At 37.8% G+C, this 22,091-nt stretch overlaps 2 protein-coding genes across 2 annotated transcripts in view; both read left to right on the top strand.

The window, feature by feature from the left end:
- The first annotated feature begins 5,510 nt into the window (after positions 1-5,510).
- On the top strand, positions 5,511-10,182 carry CNGA1 (cyclic nucleotide gated channel subunit alpha 1). Its single transcript, XM_021277875.4, has 7 exons — positions 5,511-5,622; positions 5,960-6,026; positions 6,391-6,420; positions 6,520-6,621; positions 7,512-7,619; positions 7,754-7,860; positions 8,765-10,182. Exons 1-7 carry the CDS (start codon positions 5,511-5,513, stop codon positions 10,180-10,182), a joined length of 1,944 nt encoding a protein of 647 aa, XP_021133550.4.
- A 2,862-nt stretch (positions 10,183-13,044) lies between these two features.
- The window catches only part of NFXL1 (nuclear transcription factor, X-box binding like 1), a 39,315-nt gene continuing 30,268 nt past the window's right edge, over positions 13,045-22,091 (top strand). Inside the window, exons 1-11 of the mRNA XM_072037642.1 lie at positions 13,045-13,301; positions 13,634-13,804; positions 14,652-14,761; positions 15,476-15,609; positions 16,786-16,964; positions 17,127-17,288; positions 17,419-17,519; positions 18,660-18,774; positions 19,109-19,233; positions 20,141-20,263; positions 21,936-22,026. Of these exons, the coding sequence (XP_071893743.1) occupies positions 13,142-13,301; positions 13,634-13,804; positions 14,652-14,761; positions 15,476-15,609; positions 16,786-16,964; positions 17,127-17,288; positions 17,419-17,519; positions 18,660-18,774; positions 19,109-19,233; positions 20,141-20,263; positions 21,936-22,026 (1,471 nt within the window). The 5' untranslated portion in view covers positions 13,045-13,141. The remainder of the gene's footprint in view (positions 13,302-13,633; positions 13,805-14,651; positions 14,762-15,475; positions 15,610-16,785; positions 16,965-17,126; positions 17,289-17,418; positions 17,520-18,659; positions 18,775-19,108; positions 19,234-20,140; positions 20,264-21,935; positions 22,027-22,091) is intronic.

Raw genomic sequence — 22,091 nt, forward strand, 5'->3', positions numbered from 1 at the left:
TCTACCACTTTTATCAGTGACAATGTCATATATTGATGATTTTATTTGAAATAAAGAGAATTAATCTCAGTGGGATCACCATTGTCCATATCATCGCATCATTATTCCATGTAATCAGCCCAGTTTTCCTGTGTTATTTTAGCTTGAAATAAATTTCTGCTAAACAGAAATCTTGACTGACTATTCAGAGCTCCTGGCACTCCTGTAGGGTCACCATCACCTATTCTCTGATAATATTGTTGAATGAGGTTGTTTGCTTGATTGTTTTTCCAGAGGGAGAGCCCCTTTCTTCCTTGCAGGTTTCAGGTTCAGAGAAGAGACATTTTATGCTGTGCCAGCCGGGATGGCACAAGGAGACCCTCATCACAGATTCTGCCAGGGCACACCAATAGCTCTGCTGGGCATGGTCAGCCACAGCGCTTGCTGTGCCCTCGGATATTTCAGAAGCTCTAATCCATCCTCAGAGTAGTCATGCAAAAACTAGGATCTGGATCTGGAGGATACTGGTAAAAGGCTTTGACATAGGCTTTTAGCATGCTGTGTGGTGCTACACTGCATACCTCTTAGCCCTCATGTTCACAGAAAGCTGGAAGTCTGTCCAGTGCTTTCAGATTCCAACCTCACCTCTACATATGAATCCAACACACCGGCACATCTTAAAGTACTTCTAGTTCTTCGTTCTCCATCCACCACACATTTAACGCTAAAGTAAAAATACAGTACCACCTACTGGTGGAGAAACTGATTGCACTGGTGGTTTTTCAGTCACTAAGCCTCGTTGGGGCTGGCTGTGCTTCATGACACTGAATTCCCCATATCACAGGTCTATGCAAAGCGGTATTAAATAAGCCAGAAGCCTCGGAGCTTTCTCAACTACAGCACTCCCGACATTGAATACATTACGTGCTGAAATAGCATCAGCACTAGAAAAGACAGAAAGGTATTTGCAGAAATTAAGCCTGACAAAACTGTGGTCACAATCCAACCACACATCTGTTCATGTGGCTACAACACAATAAGCTGAAAGGCAATAGTGTTCCATTGAAACCTACTTAAAATAAGTAAATACATGTGTATGATGTATTTAGTGTTTTGGTTATGGGTGTTTGAAACTGGAGATAGCTTTAATAGGATTGAGAAGAATTACAGATACACTGACAAAGCAAGATACAAAAATAGATTAAAGTTGGCCTACTAAAACGATAATCCAATAGTGTGGTCATCCTCCCATCAGTCAAGGGCACTTCACTGAAACACAGAATGATAGGAAAAATATCTGTGAAGAACTATTGACACTAAACTAATCTAGCTATCACTGAAGTCAATAACAAATGTCTAAATGACTTTTAAAGGAGGGCAGAATTGAGACCGTTGTGTTGAGCGTTGTGTTGATCTTTTCTACAATGAGGGCAGAATTAATATGGTGCTTGTGAGATGCACAGTCGAGGCATACGTCCCAGGCACACAGTGCCACCACATATTCACAAAACAGCTGCTCAGCATCAAATGCTGAGAACTTTCAGACTGCACACTAAGCAGAAGCCTGTGAGAATGACAGGCAGAACCGATCCTGATTCAATACCAGACCTCCAGAGATTCCTTTAGTGTCTATGATTTAGGATAGGAATTGGATTTCAGCCCTTCAAAGATATCTGTGAAACAGTGGCTAGGATTTATAAGATTATTTGCACCTTATTCCATTTGCTAAGTTGGAGACTTTATTGTAGATTTCCATATCTGGGTTCTAGTGGGTATAATGTTATGTATTTCCTTGTTGTTTTGTAGTGTTTACTTTAAAACATTTTTTTTTTTAACTTTAAAACTTTATGTTTCAAATATGTATTCTATTTCTTAAAGAAAATGAACTCTCTGTGTCTCAGTTGCAACTTGAGATAAAGATCCCATTTCAAATTTGAACGTCACTCCTTTTACTGCATAAAAGCTTTTCTCCCATGGATTTTGTGCTGAGTAGGGCTTTCCATTATTTTTCCATTATTTTCATTTTTATTTAGTTTCAAGACAGAGCTCTTGTGCGTGTTGAAAGGGCTAGTAAGCTTCTGCTCAGGTGAGGGATAATAGTGACTGCCACTGTCACTTTCATCTCTCTCTAAATCTCAAAATCCATCACTAGGTCAAGGAAATCCTCCTCGAATATCCATGTCCTTCCCTGGGAATAATTCAGAGAACTGCACATGGGACTGGCTGTTTGAGAAATTGATCAATAAGGGATTTATGTATGAAATGCTGATGATAGTTAGGTTTTTACAGTGGCTCCACTTATGTAGTAAGGAAACGTGGCTCATTTAAAGGACTGGAATCGCTATCAGAAGCAGCAGACTACATTAGCAAGGTAAGCATGCACACCGATGAAACCTCTTACTGCAGAACTGCTAAGGACTCTTTTTGCATGTTAGAAAGATATTTTGCTAAAATAGGATATTTCAAAGTTACTGATGATTTTATTTATTTATTTATTTATTTATTGTAATGAAGAAAGTAGATCTTCCATCACAGTAAATTCTGTTCTTGGTTATCATTTCTGCAAACACTTTTTTTTTTTTTTTTTTCCTCTGAAAATAATCAGTAGAGAAGTAAATATAGTGGGCCAATAAGAGAGTGAGAAATTGGCAAAATAAAAAAGCAGAAGAGTTGGAAGCTAATCTTCCATTCACTACAGTCCTGTAGAAGGATAATACTGAATTAATTTTCTTGCAGCCCTGAAGATTTTGATGCACGGTAATTAGTATAGTCAATTTTTAGGTTATAAGGTTTGAAAACTTAGTTGTTTGCTGTAATAGCCACATTTCAAAATCCAATATAGTAAAAGAAAACTATTGGTGATGATACAGTAAACACAATTCAATAAAAATCTAAAATACTTGCAAAGCATGCACTTATCTGTATTACCTTTCAAACTTAATACCTAAATGCTGTAATGTGACATTGAGCATTAGAACAGCATAAAATCAGTGTGACAAGTTGTGACAATATATCAGTTGAAGAAAAAATATGTTTCAACAGAAGAGGAAACATGGTGGTGATACAACTTAGTAAAAATAGTCTGACAGATTTTGTGTGAAAAAAACTCATAATGCAATCAGAAATGATTAAGGGAAATTATGGGCCCAGTGAGTTTAACAGGAAAATTTTTGCTGTTCATAGTGCCAGGGTTTTGTCACACAAAAGCTTTAACGAGGTGACTGAGGTCCCCAGGATTGGAGTAATTGTTGTGTCTGTACAATTTGCATTGGCCACATGCTGCATCATCATTTCTGTGTCTTAGACTCAAGAATTTCAAAACATCAAGCAATAGCTTTGGTGTTAATGGATTTGAAGATATTTTTGAGCTATATATCCTGACCGAATGACAAGGGAGGCAACCTCGGGCAGCATACTTAATGCCCTCTTATTGCTTCCAGTGTCTTGGTAAAATGAAATCTCCAATCCTGCCCCAAATGGCAGCTCCACTCTCCCAGCAAGTCCTGTGCTTTAGCAGAATACAAAGCACCCCACAGTGCTTTTGTTTCAGTTAGACACTAATGGAGCCAGAGGAATCTTTTTGTTTGCAAAAATGCACAGAAATTACTATTTATCTGAAGAACAGGGGAATGTGCAGATTTCTGCCCAAACTCCAGCCTAAGTACTCTGGATGGGTGTGGATTTTTCTACATGTCCTATTTTACCACACTTCTCTTTGTCTTTAATCTCTAAGTTGTAGACAAATCAGTGTGTCTAGATAACATTTTGTTTTTTCCCCTCTTTTGCAAAGATAAACATGAAAAACAAGTTTCTATGTAGAAAAGCTGGTACTGGTGATGCTAATGTGGACTGATTTAGAGTTTGCTGATGGAGGCATGATTTGCCTTGAGATGAGTATTTTTGTATTTGTTTGGTGCTGAGTGATTGGAAGTGGTTGGGCACAGCTTTATTTTACACCCTTATTTGTGGGCTCCGTGAGCTCCACTGTGGCCCTGTGGAGGATATAGGTCAAATCAGGGGGGGACTTTGTGTGCCAGCTTTAGCAGAGCTTTCAGAGCACTTGTAAGCAGATATAAAGCTGCTTAATTCAACCCGGTGTACTTTCGGTCTCCACACATTCAAATACAATTTATCCTTGGAGTAAATCAGTAGAAAAACCCTGTTACAGCTTTTAGTCCACTGGGGAGTTTTACCTAGCATTTGCTATGTCTTTTTATGTGACAACTTAGACCTGATTCTTGCTGTTAAACATTTGAAGACTGAACAATGCTGCATGACATTTAGGACTATTCTTGAAAGAACACAACTTAACCTTCAATTTGTATTTTTCTGTATTGAAGAATAATGAATGTTGCTGCATTATTTTTTGTACCATGTACCATTCATGTCTTCTGCCTGCTGGAAGCATGGGTTTTCTCTCCTATTTCTTTTACAGGAATATTTTTTAGTTTCATTGAGTAATAAAGAAAGGCAGGTAAATCTGGCAGTAATGTTGTAGCTGTATCATCCTACTTCTCCTTTGCATTGTGTTTGACTACAGAAGAGAAGTACTTTCTTCAAGACTGATTCATGCTATGGCACTTGACTTCATACACCAATGGAACAGACACTATATACTCTTATTTCACATAGACAAGGATATTGCGGATAGCATCTATTTTTAAATCCTAGCCAAAAGGCCCTGTCAAAACCAGATCAGCTATGTATCCCATAACTGATGCCCAAACAGTTGGCAGTCTCATTGATGTTGAGATACAACTGACAAAATTGTAAGAATAGTGGTGGAACGGCAGAGCAGAATTACTCCACTCCTGAAAAGTTTGTGCACTGAAGAATGTACTATCTTAGTTATGTGCACTACAACATTTTCAATTTATATATATATATATATATTTATTTAATATTGAGATGAACAAAACAGACATGAACAGTCCCTAGCATTTCTGTTTAAGGTATCATATCTGCTTTATATGAAAGGCGCCTCTAACTTTCTGGTTACAGTGGTTACTGCTGCTCTCTCTCATCAAAGCATAACTCTCAATGTCAGACATACTGAAATTTCTTTGGACAGCCAACCAAGGTTCCTAGTGTCTGTTTTTCAGGATGTCACCTGTGCATGAATCTATTTGTCCATTTCCATGAAACAACTTTTGAGCCTTTAGTTCAAATGAAACAGTGACAGAGGCATCAAACAAAATTTCCTTTTTTTTTTATTTTTTTTTATTATTATTTTTTTTTTTTTCCGTGTGTGTGATCAGGAGAAAGACTTAATTAAATGTCTTCTCTAAGAGGAAGTTGTGTTGAGCATTCTCGTCATCAGCAGTTACCTGGTCACTCAGTGCACTGCAGCACCCACAGTGCCCTTTCTTTTCTGGTGGGAATGTCATGGGAATACTGTTGTTGGTTTCAGGGGAAGCAAAGAAGTAAAGGACTTTTTAGGGGGAAAAAGAAAATGTGTTCTGCTAGTTGTGAAATGTTGTGATTGTTTCTGAAATTAGTCTTCCTCTACCCAAGCTTAGACAGATTTGACCATGAAGGTAGGAGTGATTGAGACCCATCACTCCCATACAGTTATTCCCAGTGTGGTAGTGCAAGACACCAGTGAGGAACCTGGACTGATGGACAAAGGAGAAAACAGGTATGTCAGAATTCTTTTATTCTATTCTATTCTATTTTACCATTATGCATCTGTTTGTATTTTTTTTTTTTTTAATTTTCTTTAATAATTTGAACGGGATTAACTAAGCACAGATAAATTGCCTTCATCTAATTTTCTTGAACCTCTATTAATAAATTAATTTTATAAGATTGTGATATATTGCTTATTGTAAATATTTAAGATATTTTAATCCTTGTCCTTTCAATTTATGTAGACAACTTAGCCCTTGGTTAAAATGGTGAGAAACAGTCTATGACAATTTAGAGGAAATAATATTTGTATTTCAGCATGTATCATATAACTCTGTTGTTTTGCTGTTCCCTAGGCAGCGACATCTACCTGGTGCATTTGCACACTACAATATTAACAACAATAGTAATAAAGATGAGTAAGTACCTTTGCAATTTCATAAAAAGAGAGTACTGCAATGCTAGTTGCTTAAGCAGCAATGTAAAAGAATGATCTGCTTCAAATCATTTCCTTATAAGCAGTTATGTCATGCAAGTAACCCCAGAAGAGATTGCACATACATTTGAACTTTATGTATATCAAATATAATGATCATTCCCAGCAACAAAGCTATTGTTATTAAATCTATTAATTTAAATGAAAAGTAGTTCTGTGTGAATAACAAAACAATCTTTCAAGCCAAACAGCTAAGTATAATGTGTTATCTTTACCGAACTCAGATGATTCTAATAAAGAAATGTGGAAAAAATAACTGCATCCCATTGTATTTCCCCTTTCCATAGAGAGAAGAAAAAGAAAAAAGAAAAGAAGAGGTAAGACAACTACTACTACTACTTCTAAGGCATTTAATTTTTTTCCAAATATGCTGTAACTTAGTCTGTAACAACTGAAAATGTTAATTTATTTCTTAGCAAGTCAGAAAATAAAAAGGATGGAGAAGCACAGAAGAACAAGGAAAAAAAGGAAAAAAACAAAAATAAAGATAAGTCCAAGAAGAAAGAAAACACTGAAGAGTAAGTACTTTTAATTTAGGCCCTGCCACATTAGTGTAATAAAATTGCTTTTGATATAAAACTGAATCCATTCATGGACATCATGTAGAAAAGATGCTTATTCTCTATTGAATCAGTTACTGACGGCTGTTGTTCTCCCTGGAATGGTTGTATCTTTATATGTAGAAAATAGAATAAGAACATGTATGCATGCATGGAATTGATCTAAAAAAAATAAATCAAGAAAAATCTCCTGTGTATTCTGATTATCCAAAATATTTTGGGTACCACTCTTCTGCACATAAGGGCACCTACAAGCAAATAAACTCTTCTGTAATCTAAAAGCTCTTGCTTTACCTTTTGTATTATGCTTAGAAAAATCATACTTATCTGTCCAATGAAGAGAAACTTAAAATAGTGAAGTGTGTTGTAGTGTGTTGTTTGATTTTATGTTCTTTGGTTTCTGTATGTAAACTATGCTGATATATCATCTTGCTCAGTCCTAGACATTACACATAGAGGAAGGCATGGTTTGTGTCACTTATTGAAGCATTCATATTCACATAACCATTTTATTTTTTGAAAGACAATTAAATCAGCCATCAGACAAGACAGTTAATTTGGTAGGAAACAAATTAATTAAAGAAGGTTGAGACTACATGTGTCCCTGTAAAGTAAAGTGGGACTGCTAAGTTGATTTTTCTTAGCAAAATCTAGATTCTACACTTTGCAACTCAATGTCATGTCACATCCAACAATCAGCTTGCATTCAAGCAAGGAAGCTTAACCTTTTTTTTTTTTTTTTTTTTTTTTTTAACAGTAATAATTTTGGGAATGCTTTGTTCCTCAAAATTTGTTACATGTATTTTAAGACTCTACTTAAGTCTCTTTTCTTCTTGCCTATCACTCAGGAAGAAGAAAGAGATTTTCATTATTGATCCAGCAGGAAATATGTATTACAACTGGTTGTTTTGCATCACAATGCCTGTCATGTACAACTGGACGATGATTATTGCTAGGTGAGGTACTCTTTTAATAAAACTTCTGACAAAATGTAATATACCTGATAGAAAATTTACTTCATTCACCAATGATTTCATGTAAGTATTTCATTTTGTTTTCATGGTACCTTACTTTTTCCTTTCCTATTTAGAGCCTGTTTTGATGAGCTTCAGCATGACTACTTGGTGGTATGGTTTATTGTTGATTATGTTTCTGACATCATCTATATTGCTGACATGTTTGTACGGACAAGAACAGGTAAGTATGCTTATTGATTTGTTATTCCTATTCATGTATTTTTATCAGGTGGTTTAAACAGTTTAGAAGAATAATACTTATTAGCTGGGCACTCTCAATTAGGTGCAATTTTGAAAAAAAAAAACAAAATAAATCTCTGAGTTTATAGTCACAGAAAGGCTACAGTGACCTGTAAAAACAAGAGAAAATCCTGAGTGTATTACTCCAGGATTACATAAAGATTGCAAGGTAAGCTAGGCATGTGGTGAGCTATATACAAGCTGTTCTGCCTAGAACTGCATGAACAAGGCAAAATAAACACACAATGAGCCCAGGTCAGGATCAGGAGTTTGGAAAAATTAGTACCTAAATCTGGATTCTGTATCTAAGAAGCCTCAGACGCTTCCTTGATTTTCAGGACCTTGAGCAAACAAGACAGACAAGTAACTTCAGCTGCAACTATTTCTTTTAAAATCTTATCCTACATCTAGAGCTAGATGCCTTCAATATGGAATTGAAAGTCCCATACTCAAACTCTTTCCTCTCATTAACCACCCTTTCTATATTTTATTTTATTTTATTTTATTTTATTTTATTTTATTTTATTTTATTTTATTTTATTTTATTTTATTTTATTTTATTTCCAGTTTTTCATCAGATAGTGGAGCTGTGGAGTGAAAAGAGTCAGAGTTAGAAATGTATAATTTTCAAAGCTGTATAGTGTAGCTAGAGTTGAACCACATGGCACTAAGTTGAATACTTGGATGTATGAAATTCCTTGAAAAATATGAAAAGTTATTTGGAAGTTATATAAACCAAAATATATTGTTCAAAATATATTGTTCAAAGTAGATTTGGAAGACTGATATTAAACACAATGTGGTTGAAATTGAAACATCTTTTAATACTTACAATTTGATTTTAGGTTACCTGGAGCAAGGTCTTCTGGTGAAAGAAGAACAAAAGCTTAGAGAGAAATATAAGAGTTCCTTACAATTCAAATTAGATTTTCTGTCAATCATACCAACTGACCTCTTATACTTTAAGGTAGGACTGAATTACCCAGAACTAAGAATAAATCGACTACTCAGAGTTGCTCGGATGTTTGAATTCTTCCAGAGAACAGAAACAAGGACAAACTACCCAAATATCTTCAGGATCTCTAACCTTGTCATGTACATCGTGATTATTATTCACTGGAATGCCTGTGTGTACTACTCGATCTCAAAGGCTATTGGATTTGGGGCTGACACGTGGGTCTACCCCAACACCTCCCATCCTGAGTTTGCCCGTCTGGTTAGAAAGTACGTCTATAGTCTCTACTGGTCAACACTGACCCTGACTACTATCGGTGAAACGCCCCCTCCTGTAAGGGATTCTGAGTATTTCTTTGTGGTTGTTGACTTCTTGGTTGGAGTATTGATTTTTGCTACCATTGTTGGTAACGTCGGTTCTATGATCTCCAACATGAATGCTGCCAGGGCAGAGTTTCAAGCAAAGATTGATGCTATCAAGCAGTATATGCACTTTCGGAATGTAAGTAAAGATATGGAAAAAAGAGTTATAAAGTGGTTTGACTATCTGTGGACAAACAAAAAGGCTGTGGATGAAAGGGAAGTCTTGAAGTACCTGCCAGACAAACTAAGAGCGGAGATTGCAATCAACGTTCACCTTGAAACACTAAAAAAGGTTCGGATTTTTGCAGACTGTGAAGCTGGTCTTCTGGTTGAGCTAGTTTTGAAACTCCAACCACAAGTATACAGTCCTGGGGATTATATTTGCAGAAAAGGAGATATCGGACGAGAAATGTACATTATCAAAGAAGGCAAACTTGCAGTAGTCGCTGACGATGGAATTACACAATTTGTGGTTCTTAGTGATGGCAGCTATTTTGGAGAAATCAGCATTCTTAATATCAAAGGTAGCAAAGCTGGCAATCGAAGAACAGCCAATATTAGAAGTATTGGATACTCAGATTTGTTCTGTTTGTCTAAAGATGATCTCATGGAGGCTTTAACAGAGTATCCAGACGCAAAGGCAATGCTGGAAGAAAAAGGAAAGCAAATCCTAATGAAAGATGGGTTGCTGGACATTGAACTTGCAAATTTAGGAAGCGATCCTAAAGATCTGGAAGAGAAGGTTGCTTACATGGAAGGATCAATGGACAGATTACAAACAAAGTTTGCCAGGTTGTTGGCTGAGTACGATGCTGCACAACAGAAACTGAAGAAAAGACTTACACAAATCGAGAAAATATTGAAGCCAGTTATAGAGCAAGAATTTGCAGACTTGGAAGAACTAGATCCATCTGCAGATAAACCTGGAGTGTCCAAAGCAGAATAAAAACCTAGAGGTTGCCTGTAAGACTTAGGGTCAATCTTGAATGGGGCTGAACACATTTCTATGGGGTTGAATTAATTTCTAATCTTGTAGGACCTGACTATTGCTTATGAAAAATGATTTGTTGAAGTAATGTCACTAATTCCCTACAAGCAACACATATGCGTCAGGTTTAGGAAAGAAGAAGAAGAAACAAGAATGGGGATGGAACATAACACCTTCCTCTTTACAAAATACCATTGTACAGCAAATGCATTCTATCTGTGCATGAATAGGGACAGTTTTGCTGACCATTTAAAAATAATTTCTTCATGTCCATTTATGCAAGGAAGGAAGGAAAAGTTTGGTAATAATTGCATTAATTATTCGACGTAAATATAGGTATGAATCATGATAATACATTTGTGTATAAACAAACACATTTTAATATCTATTGATTAACATAAGATTAGTTAAATACAGGAGAATACATAAAAAATTAGGTATATCTACAGGGCAAATGCAAGTACTGAAGGTTGGAAAATATTATGACTTAATTGGATCCATGTCAGCTGATTTCTTGAGATGTTAGTGGGCAGTTTTATAATGGTGCTTTTTTGGGATATCACAGGCAAAGGCTGAAGCACGGAGGGGAGGAAAATTGATCATTTTTATGTATCAATATGAGACAAAAGGATGGCAGGATACCTGGTTGCTCTTTCCGTAATAATAACAAATATGTAATATTGAAGGCTGTTCTGCTGCTCCATGTAATCACATGGCTGCTGAACATGGACTACCATTTCTTTAAGATCTGTGCTTAAAAATTTTGACTAATGTAACAGTTGTGGATGTTGGCAGAGTGCAAGGGAAGAGATGACAGAAAAAGGTCAAATTCTCCCTACAGCATCTTTTGTAGCTACTGTTAGGGGAAGAATACAGGGACTAAATAGGGTGTTTGTATTTCATTTACAGTGTTTTTCTTTCTTCTGTTCTTAATCACTACTAGAGAAAGTAAAATCTATTGTTTCACAAGTCAGGTAAGTTTTCAACCGGTTTAAGAGATATTTTCTTTCTTTCTTTTTTTCTTTTCCTTTTTTTTTTTTTTTTTTTTTTTAAATTCCTTTTCCGAATTTACATCTCTTTTCATTTGCAAAATTGGCTATATTAGTTGTCATGTTAGACGTGGCTAGGTATTTTCAGTAGATTTTGATCATAGCTATTTAATGCTGGCTAAGTTTGATGACAGGGAGTGAAGAAAGGGAGTGCACAGAGAGAATACATAATTCTGTATTTAGAGCATTTAGAATATCTTGGGCAATTGGATGGCAATTGGATTCCCAGTCTTAAAAAATATGTATGTAAAAACCACAATTCCTTGATAATACCTCTATATTTCCATTTTTGGCTCTAGCAAGATGGAGATACAATGAACTGGATCTTTTGTAAAAGTGTGGAAAATGTGTCTTTTGCAAAGTGCATTCATTTCTGATTTTTTTTTTTTTTTTTTTTTTAATGTCAACGAGATTCTTGAACAGGAGAGTGAGTTATATAATGGATTTCACAGATTAAATGTTATGAAGTAATTAATGCATAGAATATAAGGAACAACAAGGATAAATGTACATATGGGATGGCTGTTCATTCACTGTGAATGGCACATGGCTCAATGTGCTGGTGAAGTGAATGGGTATGCATTTAATTAAAACTATCAGTATGTAAAAGAGCAAGCATTATTCTGGCACTTACTGCATTTTGTACATTGGACTTTGCAATCAGATTTCTTACAATTCAGGTCTTTAATATAACTTGCAATCTATATGGCAGCAGCATCCCATAGGGCTGTGTCATATTTTCCTAGGCACTTAAGAAGCACTTTTCACCTTTTAAGATTTTGTATTAGAGTTTGTTAGAGTATTTGTTACTGAGTTAATTCCATTATAATATACTGAGTTTTAGTGAATAAAGACAAAATCTGTTCACATTTTTTCTTTTATTTATCCTTCAGTCTGTGACATGAGTTGTAGTCACTAACTGCCACTTTCTTGAGAATAAAAAATATTTTATTTAAAACAAATTTGAAATAAAACAGAAAAACAGGATTGACCTGACCTGCAGCATTTTACTGAGTATTTTCAGTCACTTTATTATCTGAAATCCCGTATTATTTAACTTGTAAGAATATGTATTTGCTGAAACAATAAATAAATAGCTTCCTCCTGGCAGAGTAAGACAAAATAAGTGCTACAGAGAATTGTCAATCAAATTAAATTTTTATTTCAAGTTGCACTTATTTGCCAGAACGTTTTTGGGTGCATACAGTTTATTCAAGAGGTATTTCTGTGCAGTAAAACCTTCTGGGTATTACTTAAATTTCAACATATGCTTAATAGCTGATTTGTGAAGTTAATGTATTTTGAAAAAGAGCGTATGAAATGTGCGCCACAGCTTCACACTACAAGGAAGGCTGCCAGAGGGAGAGCTGAAGCCAGCGTGTCTGTGGCCAGAGTGGGAGGCGAGAAGAAATTCAACCACGAAAGAGAGAAGAAACTGGGGCACTAGGGGACCAGTGTCGGGCAGGCTCCCTGTGGACCTTCACAAAGAGCAGGCTGGGCTAGGGCAGGCCACCCTTCCACACTTCTGCTCCTCGTGATGGTTTGTCCTAAATTCCTGTTTTTTCCACCCATTCCCCCTGGAAGCACCGCGGACCTCCAGCCAGGAGGCAGCAGCACGGCGCTCGCCGCCTCAGCAGTCCGAGCGCTGCCGCGCCGCGGTGCACGCTGGGTACTGTAGTCCTCGGCCCCATCCCAGCGCCTCCCTCCTCGCTGCGGCGCGGGGTGCGCTGGGAGTTGTAGGCGGGAGCAGCCCGGCCCCAAAGCCGCAGCCTCCACCGCCGCTTCCGGCCGGCGAGGCAGGAGGCAGCGGCGGGCCGGGAGGCGGCCGGGAGGGAGCCCCGCGCTGCGCGGCCGGCGGGGGGGCGGCGATGGAGGCGGCCTGGCGGCAGGGCGGCCGCGGCCGGGGCCGTGCCAGGCCCGGGGAGGGGATCCCCGGCCGCGCCGGGGCGGCTGCGAGGCCCCCGGCCCCCAAGGGCCGCGGCGGTGGCTGCGCTCCGGCGGCTGCGAGCGGCGGCGAGGGGGGCGGCGGTGAGTGAGTTGTGCTCGTGTTGTGCTGCTGGGGTTTCACAGCGTGCTGCTGGTAAAGCGGCTTCGTAAATAAACACATCGTAGTAGGGCAGGTTGGGTGTCAGAGGGAATTGACCGATGCTAACAGCCGTTGTGGTTAACGCTCAGTGAAGGAGAAAATGCAGTGGATACATTGTTGTGTGGTGCTGGCAGTGTAACAAAATAGCGCCCTTAAATGCATGAAATAAGGAAACTCTTTAAGAAAAAGAACTGTTGAAGGTATGTAGACCCAAACGTGGTGTTATGATTAACTGTCATGGTACTAATCATCGTTAATCTGTTCTTTTAAGTAGAACTGTCTTCGCAGAGGAGGTTTGATGAAATTAAGAAAGCCAATCAGGCTGCAGCAAAAAAGCTGGTTGAAGACCAGTTCAGTTCCTCATCAGAAGATGACGATGAAGATGCTGAAGTAAAACAAGGAAAGATTTTGGCAAAAACATTTACCATATACACCAGTCAAACTGGTAAACTTTTTTCATATATTGACTTCTATTTAGGTACTAAAGCATAACCAAGGTTGTCTTATTGGTTACATATTAGAGTTGTTCCATAATATGAGATAAATTACTTTGTTCTGATTTACTTCTTGTATTGAAACTATGTATTCTGAGCAGTAAACACTGGCTGTGCTTCTTGCTTCAGTCAGCAGAATCAATGGTATAGTTGTGAAGCTTTCTTAAGCGCTTCTAATAATCATAGAACTGTAGGGGTTGGAAGGGACCTCAAAAGACCATCGGGTCAAACCCCTCTGCCAAAGCAGGTTTCTCAGAGCAGGCTGCCCAGGTAGGCGTCCAGACAGGCCTTGAATATCTCCAGAGAAGGAGACTCCACAACCTCCCTGGGCAGCCTGTTCCAATGCTCCGTGACCCTCACCATGAAGAAGTTCCTTTACATGTCAGTGCGGAACTTCCTGTGTTCTAACTTGCAGCCATTGCCCCTTGTCCTATCCCCACAAACCACTGAGAAGAGGTTGGCTACATCCTTCTGTCCCCCACCCCTCAGATATTTATATACACTGAGGAGATCCCCTCTCAGTCTTCTTTTCTCCAGGCTGAACAGACCCAGGTCTCAGCCTTTCTTTGTAGGGAAGATGCTCCAGGCCCTGTATCATCTTTGTGGCCCTCCGCTGGACTTTTTCCAGGAGATCCCTGTCTTTCTTGTACTGGGGAGCCCAGAACTGGACACATAATGCAGTTTTGTAGTAATATGTGACTGGCCTCAGTTCAGAGAAAAATAATTTTACAGTCTCAACATGTACAGAATAGCAGATCAAAGATTACTGATTGCCTTAAAAATCTTTTTCTGTTAAAGATGGAGATGCAAGTGAACTGGAACGTACAAGACAGTACGTGAATGAAGCTTTTCAGTCAGGAGCTATGACATGCCTGATCTGCATTGCTTCAGTTAAAAGGAACCAAGCTGTAAGTAGTTCACTGCAGTCTTCAAGAGGTTACAAAACAAATTATTAACATTTTTAGGTAACTGCTGAACCTTGGAAGGGGAAAATGTTTAGTACTTTCCCTATCTATACGTCTAGGGACCTAGAGCATGTGACAGAGAGAGAGGCAGAGGGAGGGCTGGGGTTGTTTAGTCTGGCAGGGAGGAGGCTAAGGAATGATATGATTACATCCTCTGTCTACTTGGGACTTGTGAAGATGGCTAAAACCAGTCTTTTTTGTGGTGACAGAAGGTGTAATATAAGGGGGCAATGACACAGTCTGAGGCTTGAGAGGTGCAGGTTGTACACACGATATGACACACAGACAGGTTGCCCATGATGACTGTGGAATGTGACAATTGCTAACTTGGCAGTAATCACGCTTTGGGCAGGAGGTTGCACTGGTGTGTTTAAATCAACGTCTCTATGATTATATGAATACTTTGGGCTCCATAAGCTTTGATGAAAACTTCCCATAGCAGCAGGAAGAAAAGAATGTGGACATGAGTCTGTAGCAGTAAAATGTCTGTATTAATCTGAAGTAGCAATAGGTAGAATTTGTCTTTTGGAACCTGTTTTTTGTTTAAATGGGAAAATAAAAAGCTTGTATTTTTTTAGGTATAGGTTTCATCAATTGAAACAGGAAAAAAAAAACTAATGTAAAAAAAAAGAAATGGCATTTATATCTGCTCTTTAGGTTTGGAGCTGTTGTGGATGCTTTTGTATATTTCACCTGGTATGTATCCAGAAGTGGGCCAAGGACAGCCTTTTCCTGGTGTCATCTCCTTTGACAGATGATGATTTTGGGAAGAAAGATTATCCGTGGCCATGGTGAGCTCTTCATGGTATACTTATAAAAATACTTTTGTTGTGAAACGTGTGAACTGGTGTTACTTTAGAAAGGATTGGTATGCATAAATGACAGGGACACACACACACACACACACACACACACACACACACACACACAAAGTTTAGAAGGTTTGCTTTTGCATATCTTTTCTTAATTCTTTACAGGTTTTTGCTAATGTAATTTGGTAATGTTTCAGTGATGTTAAAAATATTTTTCTGCATCAAATTTGCTTTAACCTCTGAAAAAGTAAATCTGTCAGCCTCTCATTAATTTTAAATGGTTTTACATATTTATGTAATTTTAAAAATTGGCATCAGTAGCATGTGAAATTAAAAAAAAAAAGAAGTTAAAGTAGTAAGATTTATAGATTGTATAGATGGATTTTTTTTTCTCCAAAATTTCTGTGTAACTCAAACATTAAAGCCAGTCTTGTAGTTTTACATGAGCTTGTGGCTGTATGAATAATGAGTCTTGCTTTTTCAGTAAGTTTGTCTCTGAAAGTTAAGCCAAGGTTTTTCCGTGCAGGTTTTTTGCACCATATTTGCCCACCTGCTTTTCTGTGGGTAGTTGTAGTAACGTCTTTGAGGTACAAGCCTCTGTCAAATTTGGTTGAAACTGCCTGGTGGATTCAAAAGCTCTACTAACGTGGGATCCCAGACAAGTTGGTTTGCTTTAGAAACATTCTTAGTTTACAGTTTTTAGTTACAGCTTTTGTTATGTGATGTTTTAATAACATTGATGAATCTTGATTTATGTACTTCAGAGATCTTTACGGGTGAAAGCCTGTTTTTCTTTCTCTCATTTTTTTTTCTTTTAATTGGTTATTTTTAAAGAGACTGCCTTTGTTGCATACCTTCCTTTGGTATTACTTAGAAATTATTTTATATGTCTGTTATACCAAATGTCTTTACGTATATTCTCAGACAAAAAAAAAAAATGTTGCAGTAATAGGACAATTCCTCATACATTCATTAGAATTGTAGTAACATGAGTTTATTTTTCAGTGGTGTAAAATCTGACATATAGCAAGACCTTTATTGTTTATTATAGATCAGTTGTAAAAAACTTAATTAGTAGCCTGGTAACAATCTTGGGAAACTGAAATAATGAAAAATAATGACTTTCTTTTTCCTTTCTTTTTTTATTTCTTGTAGTCCAAAATGTAGGTTTGAATACAAACGGTCTGAAACTCCCAGTAGGTATTACTGTTACTGTGGAAAAGTAGAGAATCCACCATTGGACCCATGGCTGGTACCACATTCCTGTGGTCAAATATGTGAGAGGGAATTCAAACCTCCTTGTGGGCATAAATGTTTGCTGCTTTGTCATCCAGGTAAATCCATTGTCTCCTGATTGTATGTCCTGTATTTATGTAGCTGTTCCATGACTACTTAAAATCTGCTAGCTATGTTTAAAATTCTCAGAGTAAAAAAGATTTTAGTTAAGGTTGCATTTGCTCAACAGCTATTAATGATTTTTTTTTTTCTGTGCTTAGGACCCTGTCCACCTTGCCCAAAGATGGTCACAACAACCTGTCACTGTAAGAAAGCTAAGCCAGTGCCCCGAAGATGCAGTGCAAAGGAATGGTCGTGTCGTCTGCCATGCGGACGATTGTTGCTGTGTGGACAGCACACTTGTGAGAATCCCTGCCACGCAGGTAGACCTGTCTTCTTAAACTTCAGAGGAGTAGTTGTTTTAAGAATTAAAACACGTTATTCCTTTCCAAGTTGAATATAAAAAGAAAAAATTCTAATTCCTATCCTGTTTCATTTCATGATTTGATATAGGAAATTGTCAGCCTTGTCCACGTGTCAGTAAACAGCGGTGCATCTGTGGAAGACAGACAGCAGAAAGGCTTTGTGCAAGTCCTAAGTGGCAGTGTGATCAGGTATATTGCATGATCATGCCATTTTTTTTTTTTTTAGCTTGTGTTGCATCTGTGTAGGCAATGGTGTCTCAGGATGAATCTGCTTGGTAGTCCAGTTCACTTCTGACAATAGTCAAAATGACACTGTCCAGGAATTTGCTAGCTCAGCTAGCAGTGAATTTGACCTGTATTTTATTTTTTTTTGTACTTCAGGTTGAAATTTCATAAACATAAAACCACAGCTTAATATACAAGTTTCATGCTTGCTTACTTCTAGCAGTGGTAGCAGAGTGAAAGCTGTGTAATTTGTTTTCTGAAATATATTTGCAGCTTGTTCTTAAGGACCAAGGCTATAGATTGATATACTGGAAAAAATTAATAATAAAAAAAATATTAACAGATGGAGTGGAGGTTGTACCAGGAGGTGCTGGTCACTATGATCCTAATAAGAAAGGCATTTAGACACTGCAAAGTACCAGTTAAAATGCTGTTTATTTGAGCTAACGCTATAGAGAACAAGAGAATAGTGTAAATAACACTGTGAACCTTTAGATGGTGGGAACTCTAAGCTGCGAGCATTGAGTGGGCCTCCAGCCCATGTGCAGCTTGCTGTACAGACCCTGACAGTAGCAAGTGTTACTGTGTTTTGGTCTGATTCAAGCTGTTACAAGATATTGTTACAAGAAACAACTTGATTAATTTCAAGTGCCAGAGAGGATGTTCACATGAGAAATTCTTGCTGTGTTTCTAGATAAAGGCAAGGACATGCACCTGGCATAATCACAGGCACCGAGTGGGAACAGTCTGCAGGCTCCTCTGTTACTGCAAGCTGGATAAGTTTATCCAGTAGGCAAGGGATACGTGCAGCACAACACAGGCCTGAAGACCATGCTGTGCGTGTAGTATAGCACAGCAAAGGGCCCCTGCTCAGGCTGTTTTGTGAAGGGCCCTTTGATGTACAGTGGTCTTCAAGTCAGGATCACTCCAGGGATCAGCAGTTTTGTTTGGCAAACAAAAATACCGTTACAATTCATTTCTCAGAAAAAGTTTAATTGCAGGCCTCCAGACATCTCCCATCTCTATTTTTTTTGTCTTGGGTTGCTTTGTCTTACCGTGCTATCTTGTTACATTACATTCACTTGGTTTCTCTGAGCTTTCCAGGTGTGTGGGAAAGCTTTGCCTTGCGGTAATCACACTTGTGAACAAGTTTGTCATGCTGGTCCCTGTGGAGACTGTCCCCGTTCTGGGAAAAGGTCCTGTCCGTGTGGAAAATCAAGTAAGTTTCTTTTTTGTTTGTTTAAAAAAAAAAAAAAAAAAGTAAAGAAATGTCATCCAGCATTTGTCTGTCAGTATCTTTGGTTACTACTGCAGCACAGAGTCCATAAAAAATTCTTACAAACAGTGAACTGTGAAAGGTAAAACGAACCTTTTTGCTTAGTTTGCTTTCAGAGCTTTATTTAGTAGCAAGGGGCTAATCTTCTGTGTGAATAATTCTAGGGAAGATTATTCCAAAAATGAGAGATAATTAGCATTTGGTATATCAAGGTATGTGCTGTTTTCTGAGTATTTTTTTCCTCTCTGTCTGCTTGTACTTCTGTCTTTTAATCTAGAGTTTACATTGCCTTGTACGGAAGATGTGCCCACTTGTGGTGATAGTTGTGACAAAGTTCTAGAATGTGGCATCCATAAATGTTCACAGCGCTGTCATCGAGGTCCCTGTGAAATATGCAGACAGGTCAGTCCAACTGCAGGAGGTTCACATTATGTTAGGATTTTTAAACACTGTATGTTTGGAACACTGGAAGTCTTCCGAGAAAAAATAAGGCCTATTTGTCACAAAATCTATGGCTCTTCTGGGATGAAGGCTTAATTTTTTTTAAATTAAATATGCCCTAAAAACCACTTAATTTTCCCTAGCTCTTTTAGCTTCCTTGTTGTTCTGTCTTACTATATGTCTTAAGTAGTGAAACAGAATATGCTGTTACATAATGTTATTTTCTTGTTAATAAGAAAATAATGTTTTACTCAGTTCTAAATAACTGTGTAGCTTTTGTGGTCTGACCTATAATGCTGTTGCTCTGTTTGTTATTGTTGTCTCTTCTGGACTACCCTTGGCTGTAAAGTTTATGGTGAAAACAGTTAGCACATAGCTGGAATGTAGGTCAGGTAAACCCACTCACTTATTTCTTAAATCATCTGTGTGCGTGATGGATGGATTTACTGTGCAGGAGAGGTACTTCTTGTATGAATTAATTTTGCATTTACACTTGATGTCTTGCACTACACTCAAGTGCTTCTCCTGAAGTGTCTTTCCTCTTGGTGAGTCCAAGGCTAAAGTCTTGCCACGAGGTGCCATCTAAAGCACAGTGTTTCCAGTACTGACACAAGGTCACCCAGTAGTTACAGAACAGATAAGTAACCTGCTGTTAGAGCAGGTAATGTTCTATCTGTTGTGATAGGCCATTGTGAAGTTATTCTGCCATGAACTTTGCTTTTCAGCTAGTAGTAGGAAGCTTTTTTTCTACTCCTACTGCATTATTTTTTTTGTTGTTTTTGTTTTTTGCTTTGCTTTGGGGGGCAGGGGTGTACCTGGAATGTATTAAACATACCTTGCTTTTTTTTTCCCCTACTTTGCTGCCCAGGAAGTTGAAAAACAGTGTCGCTGTGGAAAGCACACTAAACGCATGCCATGCCATAAGCCTTATCTGTGTGAGACAAAGTGTACTAAAATTCGTGATTGCCAAAAGCACCAGTGTAGGAGAAAGGTAAGTGTCCAGAGATGGTCTTTCTCAAATGGATCACTTCGATAATTAAATAAATACATAATAAAATACAAAAATAAAATCTATTTATTAGTTCCAGCTCATGTTATTATATATAAAGAGAAGCTCTCTTCCATGTCATTCAAGTCAGTTTGCAGTATACCAGAGTTCTCTGAACAGCATGTCAGCGAAAAAAACAACAGTTCCCTTGAAAGCTGGGAGTGGATTTTGACAAATTTCCAGCTCCAGAAGACAGTTTTGCTTTCAGCTACTTGAGCATTTACTAATGCTTTACGCATTCAGGGGTGGTTAAATCCATTCATATTTTTCCTTTGTAGGAAGAATTGGGGTTCTCCAATAGCTTAGTAAGGGACATATTGTGGTTTTTGACAATGCAGCAGTCCATGCCTCTCTAATATGCATCACTACAAACAGCAGTGGTCTGCAGATTGGGAATTAAGAGTTTTTGTTCTCATTTGAGGTTGATAACTCAGACCTTGCTTTTCAGTTTGTTGATTTATGAAGGCCAAGCATGTTAATCCTACATTTCCGTGTTTCTTTCTAACTTAAAAAAAATGATTATTTTTGCATGTTATATAGGAAATGGAAACTAACTAAATAAATATGGATGTTGCCTTTTTTGTGTAAATGGATTTAGATATCTCTTCTAAAGCAACTGTTACTAATATATATTTTCCCATTTAGAAATACTTTGAATATCTTTTCAAGGGTATTGATATTGAAGGCTTTGGGAGAGGTGTTTTTCTATCTCTTGACTGTCTCATGTCCCTGTCTCTAGCATTCCTGCCCTCCCTGTCCTCCCACCCCAGCAAGGAAAATTAAAAGGCAAGGTGCTAGCAGATGTTGCAAGCTGCTGAAGTTTCAAATGTCTGCTTTCCAGGCAGGACACATTTTTACTTTCAGTATGAGCTTGGTATATGATAGCCAACTGAAAGGTTATTTAAATAATTTTCACAAGTTTCTACATTCTTGCAAGTTTGTAACATTCAATTTCACTGGGATGTTTCTTCATTTCACTTAATGAAAGAGCAAAAATCTTTTATGCTGTCTCACAGTTGTTCTCTTTGGTTACAGTAGGTGGGAATCATGTTGAATTATACTCTATGATCCAGGTTTAATAGGGTTTTGATGTGTACTTAGTTACATGTGTAACTAAGAGTTACTTAACACGATTTCTTACTCTGGAGTAGAGGGATAAATGCCATTGTCTGAGATCCACAAGACCAAATAAAACAAGCGTAGTCATAGAGGTTGTATCTAGAGTTTAATAAGCAATTTACTAGTAAACCAAGTAGATGAAAGTAGAGTTTTTGCTTGAAATTAGGTATCTTCTGAAATGATTTCAGATTAAAATATAATAAGAATTTGAACTCTTAAGATGATACTCAGTTTTTTGGAAGCCCTCTGCCTGTTCAATATATTGAAATGATGCTCTCAATTTTGTGTTCTCTTATTACTTAAACAGTTTATTAATATTTTTTAAACAACGTTACACATATCTTCATTTCTATTCCTGGCATGACTGATAAAATATCACTAAACTGAACTGGATGAATAAAGTTTTATGAAGCACGGGGAGGTGGAGAGAGAGTGGAAAAGGGTGAATTTATACAAGAAATGTCAAAGTTTGCAGTTACGTATTTCGTTTCAACAGTGCTGTTCTGGAAACTGTCCACCTTGTGATCAAGTCTGTGGGCGGACCTTAGGCTGCAGAAATCACAAATGTCCTTCAGGCTGCCACAGAGGTAAGAACCAGGTGAAGAATCCCCACAGCGCTAAGCAATCACAATAAGCAAAATAGTGTTGATTT

The sequence above is a fragment of the Anas platyrhynchos genome, chromosome 4 (assembly GCF_047663525.1).
Source record: "Anas platyrhynchos isolate ZD024472 breed Pekin duck chromosome 4, IASCAAS_PekinDuck_T2T, whole genome shotgun sequence".
NCBI classification, from domain to species: Eukaryota; Metazoa; Chordata; class Aves; order Anseriformes; family Anatidae; genus Anas; species Anas platyrhynchos.